General features: G+C 40.1%; 1 protein-coding gene across 1 annotated transcript in view; it reads left to right on the top strand.

Annotated features, from left to right (window-relative positions):
- SVOPL (SVOP like) overlaps window positions 1–23,135 on the top strand; it is a gene marked incomplete at both ends in the record, with an annotated part of 62,437 nt that overhangs the window by 10,667 nt on the left and 28,635 nt on the right. Inside the window, 6 exon segments of the mRNA XM_081243676.1 lie at window positions 4,152–4,329; window positions 5,683–5,834; window positions 5,837–5,887; window positions 6,552–6,663; window positions 7,378–7,459; window positions 9,373–9,462. Of these exon segments, the coding sequence (XP_081099802.1) occupies window positions 4,152–4,329; window positions 5,683–5,834; window positions 5,837–5,887; window positions 6,552–6,663; window positions 7,378–7,459; window positions 9,373–9,462 (665 nt within the window).

Below are 23,135 nucleotides of genomic sequence, written 5' to 3'. Positions count from 1 at the left end.
TGGAGGGATACAGCTACCACCCCTTTTAGAGTCTCCCTCGTGGATACTCGGGTCTGCAATTCCATAACTGGCTCACGCCTGTGGGAACTTCTGTAATTGTCTCCTCCCAGCTGAGCCATTTGTCCAGGTGAGAAGGTGGGGATGCTCTGCCACCCTCCTCAGACCCCTGCTGGCTACTGACTAGAGGTTTTGCATCCAGAAGCAATCTAGGTGCCCTTGTACCATCTTTGATGTCATTGTTATCCAAAAGCCCTGACTTTCAGAGCCCAGGAAAGTGATGACCCTTCCCACTGAAGCATTATATATTTGGCAATAAATAAGGCAGTAGGAGAACATTTAAAAAATTTTTAAAAATATTTATTTATTTATTTGGCTGCGCCGGGTCTTAGTTGTAGCATGTGGGATCTTTGTTGCCGCGTGCGGGGTCTATTAGTTGCTGCATGCAGGATCTTTTTGCGGCATGTGGGATCTAGTTCCCTGACCAGGGATTGAACCCAGGCCCCCTGCATTGGGAGCACGGAGTCTTAGCCACTGGACCACCAGGGAAGTCCTAAATTTTATGTTTAATTTTTCTGACACTAAATTTAGGCAACAAAAAAAATTAGAAAGACCCTAATAAATACTGAACGCTAACTCTTTACATTCTTCCCAGCTTTCTTCTTCTGATCTTTGTTAACATGAACACGCATACTTTCAATAGTTAGGGGCTAGATTTTACACTTAATGTTATTTAATGGGCATAATCCTGTTCAAGCTCATCTGTGAACATTGTCTCTTCCACCTGCTACTCATTCTTTGTCATGTTTCCTGGTTATGCCTTCTCCCTGCTGGTCTTATTTTCCAGGTCTCCTGGGGTCATCTACTGATAATTGAGGAGTCCAGTGGTTTTAGCTATCTATGTACCTATTACCTCCCCCAAATTGATCTACAACCAAGAGCATCTCCTTGAACTTCAGACCCAGGTGGCCAGTTACCTGATAGCCACTTGAATATCCTGCAGGCCCCTCAAATACAACATTCATAGACCTGATCTCTTCATCTTCGTCTGGAGCCTCTTCTGTCCACGTTTCCACTGTCAGTTAATAGCAAGCTCTGTCCCCTCAGTTTTCTGAGCCACACGTTCAAGAGCTGTCCTGGACCCCTCCCTTTCTGTCATCACCATTCAATCAATCACCAAGCCCCACTGACTTACCCCCTATTAGTGGACCTACAACTGCAGTGTCCATCAGCAAATCCTGTTGCCTTTACCTCCAAAATGTGTGCCAAATCCATCAGATAAATTTTTTTTTCCCATTTCACTACTAAAATCCTTTTCAACGCCACATCACCTCTTACCTGATCTACTGCAATGGCTTATTACTGGCCTTACACATTGCCTCTTCAGAAAGATCATCCTGATCATTAAAAGTCACTCTCCATCACATTACTTTCTTTTTTTCATAGCCTTATCACTTTCTGAAATATTCTTTTTTTTTTAAATAGAATTCTTTGGTGATGAAATAGTCACCCCTTAATTAGCCCCCCAAAGGATCTTTTATTTTTTTAACATCTTTATTGGAGTATAATTGCTTTACAATGGTGTGTTAATTTCTGCTTTATAACAAAGTGAATCAGTTATGCATATACATATATCCCCATATCTCTTGCGTCTCCCTCCCTCCCACCCTCCCTATCCCACCCCTCTAGGTGGTCACAAAGCACCGAGCTGATCTCCCTGTGCTGTGTGGCTGCTTCCCACTAGCTATCTATTTTACGTTTGGTAGTGTATATATGTCCATGCCACTCTCTCACTTTGTCACAGCTTACCCTTCCCCCTCCCCATATCCTCAAGTCCATTCTCTAGTAAATCTGTGTCTTTATTCCCATCTTGCCCCTAGGTTCTTCATGACTTTTTTTTCCCTTTAGATTCCATATATATGTGTTAGCATACAGTATTTGTTTTTCCCTTTCTGACTTACTTCACTCTGTATGACAGACTCTAGGTCCATCCACCTCACTACAAATAACTCAATTTCGTTTCTTTTTATGGCTGAGTAATATTCCATTGTATATATGTGCCACATCTTCTTTATCCATTCATCTGTTGATGGACACTTAGGTTGCTTCCATGTCCTGGCTATTGTAAATAGAGCTGCAATGAACATTTTGGTACATGACTCTTTTTGAATTATGGTTTTCTCAGGGTATATGCCCAGTAGTGGGATTGCTGGGTCATATGGTAGTTCTATTTTTAGTTTTTTAAGAAACCTCCAGGGCTTCCCTGGTGGCGCAGTGATTGAGAGTCTGCCTGCCGAATGCAGGGGACACAGGTTCGTGCCCCGGTCCGGGAAGATCCCACATGCCGCGGAGCAGCTGGGCCCGTGAGCCATGGCCCCTGAGCCTGTGCGTCCGGAGCCTGTGCTCTGCAACGGGAGAGGCCACAGCAGTGAGAGGCCCACGTACAGCAAAAAAAAAAAAAGAAACCTCCATACTGTTCTCCACAGTGGCTATATCAATTTACATTTCCACCAACAGTGCAAGAGGGTTCCCTTTTCTCCACATGCAGGGGACATGGGTCTTCTCCCTGGTCCGGGAAGATCCCACATGTCGAGGAGCAACTAAGCCCATGCACCACAACTACTGAGCCTGCATGTGACAGCTCCTGAAGCCTGCACACCTAGAGCCCGTGTTCTGCAACGAAGAGTAGCCCCCGCTCGCTGCAACTAGGGAAAGCCCGCATGCAGCAACGAAGACCCAACGCAGCCAAAAATAAATAAAAAAAAAAAAGTTTGAAAAGATAACTTAAAAAAAATGAAATTAAAAAGACTGACCATGTTGGGAAGGATGTAAAGTAACTGGAATTTTCCTGCACTCCTGATTGGCATTCAAATTAGTACAACCACTTTGGAAAACCGTTTAGAGGTTTCTATTACAGTTGGAAGTATGCATAGCCTATGGCTCAGCAATTCTACTCCTAGATTTATACCCAACAGAAATGCATCGTAAAATAAAATAGCATTATATTATTTGTAACAGCTCCAACTACAAACAACCCACATGCCCATCAAGAGGTATAATGGATAGATTCTGTTATATTCATAAAATAGAACACTACACAGTAATAAAAACGAGAAAACTGGTGCTCTGTGCTCAACATGGCTGAATCTTACAAATGTAATAATGAGCAAAGAAAGACACACAAAATACATATTATATTATGTGGTTCCATTTCCATAAAGATTCAAAACAGTAGAAACTAATCTATAGTGTTTGAATTCAGGAAAGTGGTTGTCTGTCTGCCTTTCCCAGATATAATCACTAAAAATAGGTTGGCATCTCCTCTTGAGACTCTTTAATTTTTAAAATACTCTTAATATTTGGGGAATTCCCTGGTAGACTAATGGTTAGGACTCGGCGCTTGCAGTGCCGTGGCCTAGGTTCAATCCCTGGTTGGGGAACAGAGATCCCGCAAGCTGTATGGTGTGGCCAAAAAATATATATACTTCCTATTTGGAAATTAAACAAAAAAAATATTAAAGCTACCTTAATAACAAGGAGAAATATTGTGATTATTGTCTTCCTCTTAAATATTTCATTATGAGAATTTGTAAATGCACATGAAAGTAGGGAGGATACCATGATGAACCCTGATTTACTCATTGCCCAGATCAGACAGTCACCGATATCGACCCGTATTTACTTCAGCTGTTCTTTTCTGTTCTGAAGTATTTTCAAGCAGGCCCTAGACTTCACGCCATTTCATCCCCAGATACTTCATTAAGAGTCTCAACTACTTGAGGACATTTTCTTAGATGATTCCAATCCTAAAATCGCACCAATGAGATTAACAATCATCACTTTAATATCATCCACTATGCAGATCATATGTGATTTTCCTTGATTGTCCCCATCTGTCTTTACACATGGCTTTTACAACCATTTCTGTAAAAATGAGAGAGGCATGAGGGGGGCTTCTGGGAGGCTGATATTCTTTTTCTTTTTTTTTGGCCACGCAGCTTGTGGGATCTTAGTTCCCTGACCCGGGCTCGAAGCCGGGCCCTCGGTATTGAAAGCACAGGGTCTTAACCATTGGACCACCAGCGAATTCCCCTGATATTCTTTTTCTTGACTTTGATATAGGAACTTTTCTGTATGTTATGTTTATATCTCAGTAAAAATATCTATTAAAGAACAGACAGAAAAAAAGATAGTAAGAAAACATCAAGCAAAAGTAAAAACCTTCCATAGCTTCATGGCGTCCGAAAGGCAGAATTCTAAAGATGATGCCCAAGAGTTCCAACACCTGGGGATTCAATCAAACACTAATTTGGATGTAGATGTGAAGGGACTGTAGGTGTAATTAAGGTTACGAGCCTTAAAATAGGGAGAGTATCCTGAATTAGGCAGGTGGGCTCAATATTATCGCTTGAGTCTTTAAAAGCAGAGAAATTTCTCCAGCTGGAATCAGAGATGTAGCAGAAGAGAAAGCGTGAGGTGAGGTCGAAGGAGAGCTTCAGTGCATGAGAAGGACGCGACCTGCTGTTGCTGGCTTCACAGACAAGGAGTGAAGGAAGCCTGCAGAAGCTGAAAACCACTGGTCAACAGCCAGCAAGGAAATGGACACGAGTTCTACACCCCCGTGCAGCTGGATTCTGCCGACCATCTGGGTGAGCTTGGAGCTGGATTCTTCCCCAGAAAGTGGAGCAGCCCTGCCTGCACCGTCATGTCTGCCACGTGAGACTCCGCACAGAGAAGTCAGCCAGAGCTGCTGAACTGCTGACCTCCAGAACTGTGAGATACTGTGCTAAAGTGCTAAGTTTGTGCTAACTTGTGGCAGCAGCTGCAGAAAACAAGCTGCTGCGGAGTCTAAGCTCCTACTGCTGGCCTCATGGCAGGCCAAGAAGAGACAGTGTGTTGGGGCGAGTAATATCCACTTTATTTGGAAAGCCAGCAGGCGGAGAAGATGGTGGACGAAACTCTTAAAGAGCCATCTTAACTTGGAAGAGAATTCAGGCTGCTTTTATGCTAAGGGAAAAGGGGAAGCGGGAGGGTTCAAGATTAAAGGATAAAGGTGGGTTGCAGACTTTCTGGAGCCACCTGGCCTTCAAGGGAAGCAGAACATTTCTCTGTTCTTCTGCTTGCTCACAAGGCTGCATCCCGAGGCTCCTGCAAAACTTTAAGTCGTTAGCAGTTATTTTTACTTTACCACACTTATCTCTGCTTGTTTGCTAGCTGAAAACGAACTTATCTACAACTAGTAGCCATAACTAACAGGGACCACCTGGGATGGGAACTTTCTTCAGGGAACTTAATGAGCTGTTTGGGCACAAGCAACATTTCTCTAATATTTAACTCTTTATGGTCAGGGCTACAGTACATAAGCTGTAGAATGAGGGAGACTGTTTCAACGCAGTGTTAGTTCTGTTCTGCCTCTTACAAAACTTCCTCCTGGCCTGAGGGGTCCTCCGCCATCTAGTTCCATCCTGTTTTTCTTGCAAATGCATTTCCCACCGTACAGCCTCCGCTGAAGGCCACCCCCTAGTGTCCCCTTGAAACGTGTCCCCGCTTTCCACCCCCCTCCCCTCCCTACACCGTTTCTTCCACCTGAGAAGCTCTCCCCACTTCTCCCCACCTCTCACAGTGCTACCCCTCCTTCAGTCCTGGTGACAGCCTTTCCTAATGTCCATCTTTTCTTGCTTCCAGGCTGGGCATCTCTTTCGCCTACTACGGGGTCATCCTGGCCAGTTCGGAGCTGCTGGAGCGGGACCTGGCCTGTGGCTCGCGGTCGGAGTCTGAGGCAGTGGTGACCGTAGGGGTCTTGGAGGAGAGCCAGAGCCCCTGCCACTGCCAGGTGTTTGCCCTTCCGACTACCAGACCATGATTATCAGCACCATTGGTGAAATTGCTCGTATCTCTCTATTGGGTGGCTCTCTGTTTTGGGTGGGGGACGTGCAACTCAGAGTCTCAGAGGAGAGAAGAGTGACCTGTCATACACTTGACTACTGCCTGGTAGAAATGGACGAGTCCCCAAATCATGCTGAGGTGTCTCCAGTGCGGATCAGTGTGGGGAGAAGTCTGGAGGAGTGGAGCTTTGAATTAGTGCATGTATCAATTCTAAGATGCATTCCCCTACACTGTAACGTCTCTGAAACTGGGATGTTTCTCACAATGGCATGTTAGATTTCAGCTGGAAGCACTGTTTCTGCTTTAATAGACATAAAATAATGGTACTTAAAAATCAATGGTACCTTGACTTTGAAAAACAGTATAAAACATTTAAAATATAGGTCTAGCAAGTTGGCAGTTTACAATAGACCTGCATGCTGTAATAAGCATCCTGGGCGTAAAACATCCTTCATATACTCCAGTGCTTGTCGTTCTTGGATCCCCGTGGGAAAAGCATATTGAAGGAGTCATGAAGTCGATGAGAGTGTGACTGGGTCTTGGCTGGAATACGCATGACGTTTGGATTAAGTTGCTTCTTTCTGAAATGACAGGGAGGAATCCATGCCATTAATGAATGCCATTTGCTTTCAAGGTTCTGAAAATTGCCTTTGTCATTTTTTTCCTAGTGAGTCCTTTAAATATCCTGGGCATGGATTTCCTGGGAAGACGGCTGAGCCTTTCTATTACCGTGGGATGCACAGCTTTATTCTTTCTTCTCCTCAGTATTTGCACTTCAAGGTATTTGCTGTCTGGTTGCTTTAAAGCAATCTAGTTTTGTGCAGTGGTTTTAAAATGACGTCTCCTGACCCATGGCCTTCAGTGGAGGTTAGGGGCAAGTCCCTTTCACCAAGAGTAGAGTTACAGGCTGCTTGTTTGACTAGAACGATCAAACAAGCCCCTGGTACCTGCCCCTCCCCTCTTCCTGAGCAGGTCTATCTTCAGCACTCACAGGACATGGGTACCAGCATGGGAGTATTCAGTTCACTTACCAAGATATTTAGGATCTTTATGCAAAGCTTCCTGGAGAATGGAGACTCTGGTTGTTTACCAAATGATCTGCACCGTTGTCAAGATAGGGATGTAGACAGCATACCCGTAGTGGGAAAATTCATTGCACTCTGAATTTGTGACCCTAGAGTGGGCCTCATTTATAATATATATGACTTATTCTGAAAACCGTCTGTACCATTTTCCAAGGGTGGTGGCAGAGGTGTGCTCATCTCTGCGGGGGTGGGGGGGGCTGGGCTGGAATGGCACACTCTGGGGGAACAGGATTGAAGGATTAAGTCAGGCTTTTGCTTTAGGACCCCACAGTCAGGCCAGCTGAGGAGCAGCACCTCCCTGGGGACCTGGTCTTCGGGGATGTGTATTGGCGTCTGTAATGTACTGGGATCGGGGCCCCAGAAGGCCCTCCGTGTCGCCTTTGGTAACGTCTCGCTTCTGGTTCCCTAGTGCCGGCCTCATCGGCGTCCTCTTCATGCTGAGGGCTTTGGTGGCGTCCAACTTCAACACCATCTATATTTACACCGATGAGGTTAGTTTTGGGGAAGGGGTTGGTTACATCAAGGTGTGCGAGGTGAGCTACTTAGAGCAGGTGTCTGTCTATAGATCACGCATCCCTGGCTTCTGTTGACTTTTGATGATTTTCTAAAAACATCCTATTAAAATGACACCAGAAGGTTTATTTGATGTGGCCTTTCTCCTGCCCCATGGGGTCTAGTGAAAGCCAGTCTCTGAGAAGAAAGATAGGACCTTCTCCCTTTCTCACTAAACTGCATCCATGTACAAAACAACTCTTGCCCTCATACCATGCTTCCCGAAGAAATAGGGATAGGGCCCAGTACCTGCAGGTTGCTGATAAAATGTAAAACACCCTATTTCTCCCTTTTTAAAATTAGAATGTATTTTTCACCTTTATTCTTTTGAAAGATCACATCCCACCCTGTCTGTTGTAGGTAGCTTAAATTCGAATATAATAGTAATTCTTAATTTATTGAATTACTATATCTACTTAATACATCACTTCTGAGGAGCTTCTCAGAAACCACCACTTTAAAGAGCAAATATTCCTAGAAATAAGCAATATCTGAGTAGGAAACTTCGTATTTTAACTGGTTTTGCCTTTCACTGAGCCGGAGAAAGTGGTGCTATAGGGACTGCTAAAGCTGCATTCATCTTCATCTTGGAAAATGTAGAAGTCTGTTTAGAATACAGATGACATATCAAAACCACAGAGAAAAAGATTCTTTTCCCCTCACATAGATAAAAATAGGAAATTATGACACATTTGACATATATGTAGTATTTCATTTAGTTCCATTAACAATCTTCTAAAATTATTGTGAATTTGTGCACTTAAATGTCTATGTCTATTGTGGTGTGCCTCAAATTATATTTGGAATATTCAATTTAATGTATTTTGGAATGTGTTCATTTAAAGGGTCATTCCTAAGTATTTTTTCCCTGATACTTATTGCTTAAAAAAAAAAGATGTGTACCTGAAGTTGCTTGTCTTCTATTATTTCATCTCCTAGAACGGTCAAAAATGAACCAAAAAAATTGATATTCGAGCAAAGATCATCTGTATGTATCTGAATCCATTGTTTTCAATAGCCACTAGCCTCATTTTCTAGAAAAGGAAAAAGTCTCTGTGAAAAGGCACTCCACCCCCAGACATTCTTATAAATATAGCAGTGCCCCTCAGGGCAGGAAAGCGTCTTGTTTTTTGCATTTGGCAGATGGTGGCTAACACGATGTGGCCAAGTAAAGAGGCCACGTGCTTTGCTTCAGTGAATTGTTGAAAACTGATCAGTATTTATAGCATTAAGAGAAAATTTTATAAAATTAAAAGAAGCATTCTTTCATATATTCTCCCTAAAATCTTCTTTGTTAAATGCTATTTGCTTATTTATCAAGAACTCTGAATCAGTGAAGTACAGATTAATGAGGTTTTACTATAAATGCAAGAAAGTTGCAGCAAGAAAGTAGACTGCACCATACGATCTTACAACACAAACATGGTGAATGGTGTAGCATGTATGTGGCACTCTCGTCGATTCTTTTCACTGTATCTGTATTAAAGGTTTGGTTGGATTGTTATTTGGGGAGTATTTTCCTTCCATTCAGTAGAACCACCTTTATACGTTTATAGCTCTAAAGTGGAAATCTTCTGTCTGACTGCAAGTACCTTTCTAAAATTACGTTTGGAATATTAAACACCTAGTTTGGAATTTGCTCAATTAAAGGATAATTTCTAAGTGTTTATTTTCTGATATTAAAATTCAAAGTTGTGTACCTGAGAAAATGAACATTTTCTATATCCTGTATATCCATATAGAATATTTGGCCTTTTATGTATACCAAAGCCTGACCTGTGGAGGGAAAGGCAGAGGACTTGGGAAAGAGGGGTTTAAGCTAACAGATGCTTTCTACACTCCTCCACTGCAGGTCTACCCCACAATGACGCGCACTTTGGGGATGGGGACCAGTGGCTCCCTGTGTCCCATTGGTGCGATGGTGGCACCATTTATATCCCAGGTACAGCCCAGGGGTCTCTGTAGGGAGGATATGTCTAAGGGAGGTGGGGAAAGAGGGACCTGGCTCCCTTCAGGTTAAGGGTTTAACCAAGGATTTGTTTACTTGAGTTTCCTTGAGGTGTTGTTTTCCCATTGTCTGGTTAATTTGGCTGGGTCTTCAGTCTTCCAGTGAATAGCATGTAATGCATTGCATGCAGGGTTTAGATTTTGCTGGACATTGTTGGGGGAAGATGCAAAAGACATGGATGACACAAGGCGCTGGGGCAGCTGAACGACAGTGAGCTCCAACCCTGACACTGTCAAGGGTGCAATTGAAAAACAGCACAGAAGTGCAGGGAGGCTGCATCAGGGTGCAAGGACGTGGCCCTGGGCAGGTTAAGTCCAGCATTTGGACAAACCAGGCACAGGCTGGGAGAAAATCCAGGGGTGATCTGGACCGTTGGATGGGCCCTGTTTCAGGAGAGAAGCAGAGGCAGATGTGGTGACCCACAGGGTCATGGTTCCTCAGACGGCCAAGCAGCTTGTCCCTCTGCCCTGATCATTCTCTTTCGGCCACGAGAAATGGAAATCCACCTGAGCTGGCTGCAGCCAAAGACAAGAGTGAGGCTGGGCCCTGGGTGGGCCTGATCTAGGCAGTGAGGGCTGTCAGGGACCCAGGCTGTGTCCTCCTCACATCTGTCTGGGGCCCAGGGTCACTGAGCTTTCAGGCTGTACTCCCTCAAGACCAGTGTGCTATACTTGTCCACGGACATGGCCGCCCTGCAAATCCCAAACATCTAACCTTAGTTCCAGGCACCAAAGTACTCTCTGCATCCCAGAAGGATGCTCTCTCTGGCATCTCACTGGTCAGGCCTGGTCAGTTGTTCATAGTTGAGCTAAATCAGTTGTGGCCAAGAGTCAGATTTCTGGATGAATGCACCCTGGGAGGGGCAGTTTTCAGAGAAAGGGGGTTGACATGGGCTAAACAGACTGTAATGTGTATTTCTTATAATTTAATGGGATTTTGCTACCACCCTTATTAAAACTATTTTGGGAATATTTTGCCTACTTAATTAAAAATGAGGGCAGTTTTGGTCTTGCAGTTTTGCTTTTCACAGTTCTTTTGTACTTATTTCAGCATGTTCAGAAAAGAACATAATGGTGAAAGGCAGCACTAAAATATTGATCCTGTTTCTGGATGATCAGAGCGAGGTCGAGTTTATTTTCCAAGCTTTAATTAGGAAGAGAGTCTCTTGGTTCTCAACCACTTGGAACATTTTCTCTGGGTATTTGTGGGCATTTATCTTTGAGACCACCCTGCTTTTGGTGACTTTGTGGACCAGGAAATATCTCAACTAGGACCAGGTCTCCTGGGGCATAGGGCTTTGTTCTGCTTAGCATCCTGCTCGGGGAGTTCTCAACTCTTCACAGTGAAGTCACCCAACTTTCTATGCCCCCCTCATCTGTAAAATGAAGATAAACAATAGCACCCACTATGTAGGTTTCTTCTCAGTATTGCATGAGATTAATACATACGAAGCACTGAGCCCAACATTTGACACATAGTAAGCCCTCAATAAGTGTTAGCTAATAACCATAACGATGATCAATAGCCTCAAGGCCAAATGCTAAATATTCAAATAAGAGTATTTCTGTTACTGAGGAATATTTAAGTCCAGTTGAGTTATTTCAATCACTATGCAATTGGAATGTTTTGCTTTCCTCACCAGGTTTAGGATGGGAAGTTAGAATCTGGCAAGCTTTGTGTTTGCTCGTAGAATATTTGCCTGGGTTTGGAGTGGGGCCGGCTGCTCCAGGTAGACAGGAGAGCTTGGTGACACTCTCATGAGCTCATCAGTCAGTGTACCCTTGGACGCGGTTCTCGAGCTTCAGTGCATATCAGAGTTACTAGGGTAACTTGATACCGTGAAGATTCCTGGACTTCACCCAGAGATTCTGATTCTGTATATGGGACCATCACCTACAGTTTTAGCAAGAATCCAGAGTGAATCTGATGCTATTGGTCTAGGGACCAATGAGAGGTGTGGCCATCAGCAAGGGAATTGACTTTACTTTCACTTAATTCTTCCTCCTCCTCTTCCTTCCCTTCTCGCTCCCCTTTCCTTTCTCCTCCTCTTTCTTTTGTCCTTCATTTAGGAACTTACTTTGGTGACTCATTCGACAAGTTGTTTTCAGGGTAATTTCTACAAATTCTACAAACTGCCTCTTTCACAGTTTGGCAGTTAGAATGCCAAAAAGGACTCCATAAGCTACAATCTATATTTGATAGAGTAGAAGCAAGAATTTATAAGGGAATTCCACACTTCTACTGCAGGGGCGGGGGGTTTGATCCCTGGCCGGGGAACTAAGATCCTGCATGCCGCGAGGCACGGCCAAAAATAAGAAAGAATTTATCCCAGTTCAACGTTCAGCCAACACTTATTGCACGCTTACTCTGTGCCTGACATTGTTCTCTTTATTTACAGCAATAAATAAGCCAGACCAGTGTCCAGTGGTGTGCTGGAACTGGCCTGCACTGGCTTGTGAAAGCTGATTGTTAAATTTTCAGGAAATTACTTTGCAAGCTAGTTGATGTCACGTTGTAGCTTGAAATTAGCACGGTGGTGGTTTTTATCCCATGGCCACAGGCAAATGCTACCATCAGGACTGTTTCTGGAAAGCCTATCAAACATTTCGCAGCACACCACCACAAGATTCCTGCTCTCAAGAGGCTTACTCTATGCACAAAATTAAGATGATTCAAATTAATTATTTGCGTATCTTATTTGCATATCTGTAAAGCACTCAACTTGAAAGTATGTTGGGAGGCAATGATAATGAGTGAAAGGGATGACAGGCCTTCCCCCCACCCCCTCTTTTGGCTCAACATTCCTTTACTGAAAGATAAATTGAATTAAAATCCATACACTCCATGAGAGACAGGCCTTTTTAAGAGACAAGGCTTCATATAGCCAATATTTTAGAGTAACTATAAATGGAGAGTAGCCTTTAAAAATTGTGAATCACTGTATTGTACACCTGTATGTAACTTATGTAATAAAGTACATCAACTGTACATCAATTTAAATAAATTATAAAAAGAGGCAAGTCCTCTCTGGGTAGGTGACTTTGGAGTTGAGACCTGAAGTATAAGAAGCTGACAACTTGTAAAGGGTAACAGCATTTCAGGTGGGATGACATCTGGTGCAAAGTCCTGGGGATGGGAAGAGCTTGGTGTGTTCTCGGAATAGAAAATAGCTGTGATGAGCAAAGTGCAGAGAAGTACAGGGAGAGAGTGTGCCTTGCAAGCATACTTTGGATTTTTTTTCTTAGGAGGAGTGGGAAGTAACTGAAAGGTTTTAAGCAGTGTCATGATCAGTTTGCAATTTACAAAGAGCACTCTGGTTGCTGAAGAGTGAATTGGCAGGGGATTGGGAGAGGGCAAGGGGGGAACCAGCTTATCATAAGACTCTAATTTCACATCTCCATATACTCAAATGAAAAGGGAGATTTCAGAATTCTGGAAAACCATTTCTCTTATAGAGGGAAATACATAAAAATTTTTAATTTCTGCCCAGGAAAAAAAAATACTAGACAAGGATGAAAGACAAACCTTTACTTTTCAAGGGTTTCAAAAAACCCTAATTGAATTGTCACAGCTGAACAATGATTTTGTTGTCCTGTTGAATGCCTGACCTTCCCCAGAAGCATGGAAACAATGAATCAACGCATAAGATGATACACAGAACTTCACCAGTTAATGGGAATAAAAAATCTATCCATTTCATAGTTTCATTAGTGACTTCTAGTAAGCAGTAAACTTACTGAGAAACTATGTTGTCCAAGATAAAGTCAGACACTAGTTAAAGTGGTAGGGACAGATTCTGATTAGTAATTATTGCAGTAGGAAAAAGAGTCCAGTGTGGACTGAATTCAGCTTTGATTTGTACGGAGGTGACTGGGCTTTTTAAAGGGAGAAGAGAGAATAAGACAAGGAAGGTCTCAATAGAGCAAGGGAAGTGAAAATCGGCAAAAAGTGCTAAGAGGGGTTGGTCCATGTGAAACCTAGACAGGAGCCCTATCTCCAGGTATCGATTGGAACAAGCAGTAAATTTTTTGGAAGCCTTGAGTATGTTCAGGTAGGCACTTTTAAGAGAGCTAGGGTCATCCGAGGGGTGTGGCTTTGAGCTGTTAGAAACTGTTAGTCTTTGTTCAAATGTTTATATACCAAGATTGAGGCCTAGGTGAGAAGCAGCTTAGAAAAGCCTGGCTAGGGTTTGGTCAAGGAGAAAGTTTTTGTCAATGTCAAGTGTGATTCATAAATACATTTGTGTTTATTGTATTTTCAGTGATTTAAGAGATTTCCAAAGGCAATTTTGACCACGTGATTTTTTCTTCTTCCATGCTGAAAACTAGAAATAAAATTTTACTACCCTAATATTTTACTGGAGATAACAAATATAAATATTTTAATGAAGCCCTTGCAATATATCTAAGCATATGTACATATAAATATGCATATACATTTTACTCAAATATGATCATAGTTATATACTTTTTATTTTTTTAATAGATTTAAAATACTTTATTGGAATTCAATTGTTAGCATATTTATGGTAACATTCATAGGGTGATTCCACTTTAATGAGATCTATTTTTATTTTAATTAATTTTTAAATTTTACTGAAGTATAGTTGATTTACAATGTTGTGTTAGTTTCAGGTGTACAGCAAAGTGATTCAGTTATGCATATACATATACTCATTCTTTTCCAGATTATTTTCCCATATAGGTTGTTATAGAATACTGAGTAGATTTTCCTGTGCTATACAGTAGGTCCTTATTGGTTATCTATTTTATACATAGTAGTGTGTTTATGTTAATCCCAAGCTCCTAATTTATCCCTTCCCCATTTCCCCTTTGGGAACCATAAGTTTGTTTTCAAAATCTGTGAGTCTGTTTTGTAAATAAGTTCATTTGTATCATTTTTAAAAATTAGATTCCACATATGAGTAATATATGATATTTGTCATTCTCTGTCTGAATTACTTCACTTAGTATGATAATCGCTAGGTCCATCCATGTTGCTGCACATGGCATTATTTCATTCTCTTTTATGGTTGAGTAATATTCCATTGTATATATGTACCACATCTTCTTTATCCATTCCTCTGCCTGTGGACATTTAGGTTGCTTTTATGTCTTGGCTATTGTAAAAAGTGCTGCAATGAACATTGGGGTGCAAGTATCTTTTCTTTTTTAAAATAATTAATTAATTAATTGATTTTTGGCTGAGTTGTGTCTTTGTTGCTGCGTGTGGGCTTTCTCTAGTTGCGGTGAGTGGGGGCTACTCTTCGTTGTGGTGCGCGGGCTTCTCATTGCGGTGGCTTCTCTTGTGGCAGAGCATGAGCCCTAGGTGTCCAGGCTTCAGCAGTTGTGGCTCGTGGGCTCTAGAGCGCAGGCTCGGTAGTTGTGGCGCACGGGCTTAGTTGCTCTGTGGCACGTGGGATCTTCCCGGACCAGGGCTCAAACCCGTGTCCCCTGCATTGGCAGGTGGATTCTTAACCACTGTGCCACCAGGGAAGCCCCAGGGGTACATGTATCTTTTCGAATTATGGTTTTCTCTGGATACCTGCCCAGGAGTGGGATTGCTGGATCATATGGTAGTTCTATTTTTTGTTTTTAACGAACCTCCATACTGTTCTCCATAGTGGTTATACCAATTTATTTATTTTTATTTTTTTAATTGAAGTATACTTGATTTACAGTGTTGTGTTAATTACTGCTGTACAGCAAAGTGACTCAGTTATACATATGTATACATTCTTTTCCATATTCTTTGCCATTATGGTTTATCACAGGATATTGAATATAGTTCCCTGTGCTATACAGTAGGACCTCATTGTTTATCCATTCTATATGTACAAGTTTGCAGCTGCTAATCCCAAACTCTCAATCCATCCCTCTCCCACCCCCTCCCTCTAGGCAACCACCAGTCTGTTCTCTATGTCCCTGATTCTGTTTCTGTTTCATAGATAGGTTCATTTGTGTCATATTTTAGATTCCACATATAAGTGATATCATATGTTATTTGTCTTTCTCTTTCTGACTTACTTCACTTAGTATGATAATCTCTAGTTGCATCCATGTTGCTGCAAATGGCATCACTTCCTTCTTTTTTATGGCTGAGTAATATTCCGTTGTATATATGTACCACATCTTCTTTATCCATTCATCTGTTGATGGTCATTTAGGTTGTTTCCATGTCTTGCCTATTGTGAACAGTGCTGCTATGAACATAGGGGTGCATGTATCTTTTTGAATTATAGTTTTGCCTTGATATATGCCTGGGAGTGGGATTGCTAGATTATATGGTAATTCTATTTTTAGTTTATTGAGGAAGCTCCATACTGTTTTCCACAGTGGCTGCACCAATTTACATTCCCACCAACAGTGCAGGAGTGTTCCCTTTTTTCTCCACACCTTCTCGAGCATTTATTGTTTGTAGACTTTTTGATGATGGCCATTCTGACCAGTGTGAGGTGATGCCTCATTGTAGTTCTGATTTGCATTTCTCTAATAATTAGTGATGTTGAGCATCTTTTCATGTGCTTTTTGGCCATCTGGCTGTCTTCTTTGGAGAAATTTCTATTTAAATCTTCTGCCTGGAACTTCCCTGGCAGTCCAGTGGTTAGGACTCTGCACCTCCAGTGCAGGGGGCACGGGTTCAATCCCTGGTTAGGGAAATAAGATCCTGTGTGCAGCGCAGTGTGGCACCTCCACCCCCACTAGATCTGCTGCCCATTTTTCGATTGGATTGTTTGTTTTCTTGACATAGAGCTGCATGAGCTATTTGTATATTTTGGAGATTAATCCTTTGTTGGTTGCTTCGTTCGCACATTATTTTCTCCCATTCTGTGGGTTATCTTTTTGTTTATGGTCTCCTTTGCTATGCAAAAGCTTTTAAGTTTAATTAGGTCCCGTTTGTTTATTTTTGTTTTTATTTCATTACTCTAGGAGGTGGATCAAAAAAGTTATTGCTGCGATTTATGTCAAAGAGTGTTCTGCCTATGTTTTCATCTAAGAGTTTTATAGTGTCCGCCCTTACGTGTCCGCCCTTACATTTAGGTCTTTGATCCTTTTTGAGTCTATTTTTGCATATGGTGTTAGAGAATGTTCTTTTTTTTCTTTTTAAAATTATTTATTTATTTATTTTAACATCTTTACTGGAGTATAATTGCTTTACAATGGTGTGTTAGTTTCTGCTTTATAACAAAGTGAATCAGCTATACATATACATGTATCCCCATATCTCTTCCCTCTTGCATCTCCTACCTACCCACCCTCCTTTTTAAATTTAAAAAAATTTTTAATTTTTGGCTGCATTGTGTCTTCGTTGCCGTGTGAGCTTTCTCTAGTTGTGGCGAAAGGGGGCTACTCTTCATTGAGGAGCAGGGGCTCTAGGCGCATGGGCTTCAGTAGTTGTGGCTCGAGGGCTCTAGACTCAGGCTCAGTAGTTGTGGTGCACAGGCTTTGTTGCTCCGCGGCATGTGGGATCTTCCCAGACCAGGGCTCGAACCCATATCCTCTGCATTGGCAGGCAGATTCTTAACCACTGCACCACCAGGGAAGTCCCATAAGAGAATGTTCTAATTTCATTCTTTTACATGTAGCTGTCCAGTTTTCCCAGCACCACTTATTGAAGAGACTTTCTCCATTGTATATTCTTGCTTCCTTTGTCATAGGTTAATTGACCATAGGTGCATGGGTTTATTTCTGGCCTTTCTATCCTGTTCCATTGATTTATATTTCTGTTTTTGTGCCAGTATAATACTTTTTTGATGACTGTCACTTTGTAGTATAGTCCAAAGTCAGGGAGCCTGATTCCTCCAGCTCTGTTTTTCTTTCTCAAGATTGCTTTGGCTATTCGGGATCTTTTGTGTTTCCATACAAATTTACAATTTCTTTGTTCTTGTTCTGTGAAAAATGCCATTGGTAATTTGATAGGGATTGCATTGAATCTGTAGATTGCCTTAGGTAGTATAGCCATTTGACAATATTAATTTTTCCAACCCAAGAACATGGTATATCTTTCTATCTGTTTGTGTCATCTTTGATTTCTTTCATCAGAGTTCTATAGTTTTCAGAGTACAGGTGTTTTGCCTCCTTAGGTAGGTTTATTCCTAGGTATTTTATTATTTTTGATGCAGTGGTAAATGGGATTATTTCTTTAATTTCTCTTTCTGCTCTTTCATTGTTAGTGTATACAAATGCAAGAGATTTCTGTGTATTAATTTTGTATCCTGCAACTTTACTAAATTCAGTTATGAGCTCTAGTAGTTTTCTGGTAGCATCTTTAGGATTCTCTATAGTATCATGTCATCTGTAAAAAATGACAGTTTTACTTCTTTTCCAATTTGGATTTCTTTTTTATTCTCTGATTGCTGTGGCTAGGACTTCCAAAACTATGTTGAATAAAAGTGGTGAGAGTGGACATCCTTGTCTTGTTCCAGATCTTAAAGTGAATGCTTTCAGTTTTTCACTGTTGAGAATGATGTTAGCTCTGGGTTTGTCATATATGGCCTTTAGTATGTTGAGGTAAGTTCCCTCTATGCTCACTTTCTGGAGAGTTTTTTTTTTTATTATAAATGGGTGTTGAATTTTGTCAAAAGCTTTTTCTGCATCTATTGAGATGATCATAGTTTTTATTCTTCAGTTTGTTAATGTGGTGTATCACACTGATTGATTTGTGGATATTGAATGCTTGCATCTCTGGGATAAATTCCACTTGATTATGGTGTATGATGCTTTTAATGTATTTTTGGATTTAGTTTGCTAGTATTTTGTTGAGTATCTTTGTGTCTGTGTTCATCAGTGATGCTGGTGTGTAATTTTCTTTTTTTGTAGTATCTTTGTCTGGTTTTGGTATCAGGGTGATGGTGACCTCATAGAATGAGTTTGGGAGTGTTTGCTCCCTTTGGAATTTTTGGAAGAGTTTCAGAAGGATAGGTGTTAATTCTTCTCTAAATGTTTGATAGAATTCACCTGTGAAGCCATCTGGTCCTGGACTTTTGTTTGTTGGAAGTTTTTAAATCACAATTTCAATTTCACTACTTGTGATTGATCTGTTCATATTTTCTGTTTCTTCCTGGTTCAGTCTTGGAAGGTTCTACATTTCTAAGAATTTATCCATTTCTTCTAGGTTGTCCATTTTATTGGCATACAGTTGCTTGTAGTAGTCTCTTATGATCCTTTGTATTTCTGTGGTGTCAGTTGTAACTTCTCCTGTTTCATTTCTAATTTTGTTGATTTGAGTCCTCTCCCTGTCTTTCTTGATGAGTCTGGCTAAAAGTTCATCAATTTTGTTTATCTTTTCAAAGAACCAGCTTTTATTATTTATTTATTTATTTTTAAAAATTTATGTATGTATTTAATCTCCAGTCTCGTTCAACTGCTACACAGTCTTTGTCACACATTTAACAGATATTTATTGAGTTTCTACTATGTACCAGACTCTGTGCTAGAAGAATTCAGACACATTGATTTGATTGATTGGATTTCAAAAAGCTTAGAGTACAGTGGGCATCCAGAGGTGTGATATACATAAAACTTCTTAATAAGGCACTATCATTCTACCATGTTTTCGCAGTTTCTAAATTTGGAGTCTTTTTAATACTTGGGGAATGACCAAATTAACCAATAGCACTATGATGCTGAAAGCACTTACATTATAAAAAAATACATAATTATTCTGTAATTTATTATAAGGCAAATATGCAGGGCATTTGCTTAATTATTATTTTAATAGAGTACTTTGTCCATTTAGGGAGTTATATTTAAAATATCGTGATAAAATCATAATAATTATGACATTTAGTTAACCCCACCTAAACCTATAACTTCAAATAAAATCAGTGACTCCCAAATGTGTATTTTTGGCCAACAGCTTGTTTCTGAGTTTCAGAAACTTGAAACCAATGCCCTGCTATACATTTCTACCTAAGTATCCCTCAAGTACTTCAAATTCAAAAGGTTCATATATAAACATAATATTTTCTCTTACAGAGCTGCTTTACCCTCAGTACGTTTTAGATTAGTTATTCATCCCAGTCCCAAGAGTTAACCTAATCCCCTGCAACCTAATCCCCTGCTTCATTTTTTTTTCACACACACACACTGTATTTTATTTTTACAAGAGATAAATAAACTGACACCAAGCATTGTAAATGGATGACCACAACAAAAGCAACACTGATTGCAAACAGTGTTTGCAACACTGTTACCAAACACGATGCACACTCATACTATGTCATAATACTGACATTCAGTCCAGTAATCCTCCACTGTAACAGCTCCTTTACTTTGCAGTGAAAACTGATATGTGTATTTTTTGCCTCTGAGTCCTTGTGGGACTGTTTTTTTAATTCAAACAGAAAGTCACAAAAATTATAATCCTTATCAGTTCACTCAGTCCTATGTATTAATTTTTTTATCTTGATCTTTTGTTAGCACTTTTATGAATTCATCAGTTTTCCATTAGAGCTCTGAAAATGCTTATTCATTCAGTTCAGCAGTATAGTCAGTTACCAGAAACCTGTACTTGTCAGAGTCTTTTCCATGAATTCCTTGAAGATGAAACCCTTTTATGGGAACATTTTTGCAAAAGCATCAGAGTACACCCAGAACTGTCTGTAAATGACAAAAGACTTAAAAATGACCATGGTTAAAGATTTGATGAAAGTTCATAATAATGCAGTAGACAAGGAAATTTAGTTATTTCTGAGATATACATTTTAAAGTAATAACTAGAATTATGACTTATAACATTATACCAGAACATATGAGATTTTTAGAAATTTCATGTAATGTCTGAAACATTTATATTAATATATTTCCATACAAATAACCCAAAGAAAGTTTAGTGTTAGTTTTTTTTGTTTGTTTCTTTTTTTATACTGCAGGTTCTTATTAGTCATCAATTTTATACACATCAGTGTATACATGTCAGTCCCAATCGCCCAATTCAGCACACCACCATCCCCACCCCACCGCGGTTTTCCCCCCTTGGTGTTCTCTACATCTGTGTCTCAACTTCTGCCCTGCAAACCGGTTCATCTGTACCATTTTTCTAGGTTCCACATACATGTGTTAATATACAATATTTATTTTTCTCTTTCTGACTTACTTCACTCTGTATGACAGTCTTTAGATCCATCCACATCTCAATAAATGACTCAATTTTGTTCCTTTTTATGGCTGAGTAATATTCCATTGTATATATGTACTACATCTTCATTATCCATTCGTCTGTCGATGGGCATTTAGGTTGCTTCCATGACCTGGCTATTGTAAATAGTGCTGCAATGCACATTGGGGTGCATGTGTCTTTTTGAATTATGGTTTTCTCTGGGTATATGCCCAGTCGTGGGATTGCTGGATCATATGGTAATTCTATTTTTAGTTTTTTAAGGAACCTCCATACTGTTCTCCATAGTGGTTGTATCAATTTACATTCCCACCAACAGTGCAAGAGGGTTCCCTTTTCTCCACACCCTCTCCAGCATTTGTTGTTTGTAGATTTTCTGATGATGCCCATTCTAACTGGTGTGAGGTGATACCTCATTGTAGTTTTAATTTGCATTTCTGTAATAATTAGTGATGTTGAGCAGCTTTTAATGTGCTTCTTGGCCATCTGTATGTCTTCTTTGGAGAAATGTCTATTTAGGTCTTCTGCCCATTTTTGGATTGGGTTGTTTGTTTTAATATTGAGCTGCATGAGCTGTTTATTTATTTTGGAGATTAATCCTTTGTCCGTTTGCAAATATTTTCTCCCATTCTGAGGGTTGTCTTTCGTCTTGTTTATGCTTTCCTTTGCTGTGCAAAAGCTTTGAAGTTTCATTAGGTTCCATTTGTTTATTTTTGTTTTCATTTCCATTACTCTAGGAGGTGGATCAAAAAAGATCTTGCGTGATTTATGTCAAAGAGTGTTCTTATGTTTTCCTCTAAGAGTTTTATAGTGTCCGGTCTTACATTTAAGTCTCAAATCCATTTTGAGTTTATTTTTGTGTATGGTGTTAGGGAGTGTTCTAATTTCATTCTTTTACATGTAGCTGTCCAGTTTTCCCAGCACGACTTATTGAAGAGACTGTCTTTTCTCCATTGTGTATCTTTGCCTCCTTTGTCATAGATTAGTTGACCATAGGTGCGTGGGTTTATCTCTGGGCTTTCTATCTTGTTCCATTGATCTATGTTTCTGTTTTTGTGCCAGTACCATATTGTCTTGATTACTGTAGCTTTGTATACAAAGCTTTGTATACTATACAGTATAGTCTGAAGTCAGGGAATCTGATTCCTCCAGCTCCGTTTTTTTCCTTCAAGACTGCTTTGGCTATTCGGGGTCTTTTGTGTCTCCATACAAATTTTAAGATGATTTGTTCCAGTTCTGTAAAAAATGCCATTGGTAATTTGCATTGAATTTGTAGATTGCTTTGGGTAGTATAGTCATTTTCACAATATTGATTCTTCCAATCCAACAACATGGTATATATTTCCATCTGTTGGTATCATCTTTAATTTCTTTCATCAGTGTTTTATACTTTTCTGTGTACAGGTCTTTTATCTCCTTAGGTAGCTTTATTCCTAGGTATTTTATTTTTTTTTGCTGCAATGGTAAATGGGATTGTTTCCTTAATTTCTCTTTCAGATTTTTCATCATTAGTGTATAGGAATGCAAGAGATTTCTGTGCATTAATTTTGTATCCTGCAACTTTACCAAATTCATTGACTAGCTCTAGTAGTTTTCTAGTGGCATTTTTAGGATTCTCTATGTATAGTATCATGTCATCTGCAAAAAGTGACAGTTTTACTTCTTTTCCAATTTGGATTCCTTTTATTTCTTTTTCTTTGATTGCCGTAGCTAGGACTTCCAAAACTATGTTGAATAATAGTGGTGAGAGTGGACATCCTTGTCTCGTTCCTGATCTTAGAGGAAATGCTTTCAGTTTTTCACCATTGAGAATGATATTTGCTGTGGGTTTGTCTTATATGGCCTTTATTATGTTGAGGTAGGTTCCCTCTATACCCAGTTTCTGGAGGGTTTTTATCATAAATCAGTGTTGAATTTCGTCAAAAGCTTTTTCTGCATCTATTGAGATGATCATATGGTTTTTCTTCTTCCATTTGTTAATATGGTGTATCACATTGATTGATTTGCATATATTGAAGAATCCTTGCATCCCTGGGATAAATGCAACTTGATCATGGTGTATGATCCTTTTAATGTGCTGTTGGATTCTGTTTGCTAGTATTTTGTTGAGGATTTTTGCATCTATATTCATCAGTGATATTGGTCTGTAATTTTCTTTTCTTGTAGTATCTTTGTCTGGTTTTGGTATCAGGGTGATGGCCTCATAGAATGAGTTTGGGAGTGTTCCTTCCTCTGCAGTTTTTTGGAAGAGTTTGAGAAGGATGGGTGTTAGCTCTTCTCTAAATGTTTGCTAGAATTCACCTGTGAAGCCATCTGGTCCTGGACTTTTGTTTGTTGGAAGATTTTTAATCACAGTTTCAATTTCCTTACTTGTGACTGGTCTGTTCATATTTTCTATTTCTTCCTGGTTCAGTCTTAGAAGGTTATACCTTTCTACGAATTTGTCCATTTCTTCCAGGTTGTCCATTTTATTGGCATAGTGTTGCTTG

Source organism: Mesoplodon bidens (assembly GCF_964165515.1).
Source record: "Mesoplodon bidens genome assembly, chromosome: 9".
NCBI classification, from domain to species: domain Eukaryota; kingdom Metazoa; phylum Chordata; class Mammalia; order Artiodactyla; family Ziphiidae; genus Mesoplodon; species Mesoplodon bidens.
The sequence above is the reverse complement of the archived record's forward strand: the minus strand, read 5'-3'. Positions and strand labels throughout refer to the sequence as shown.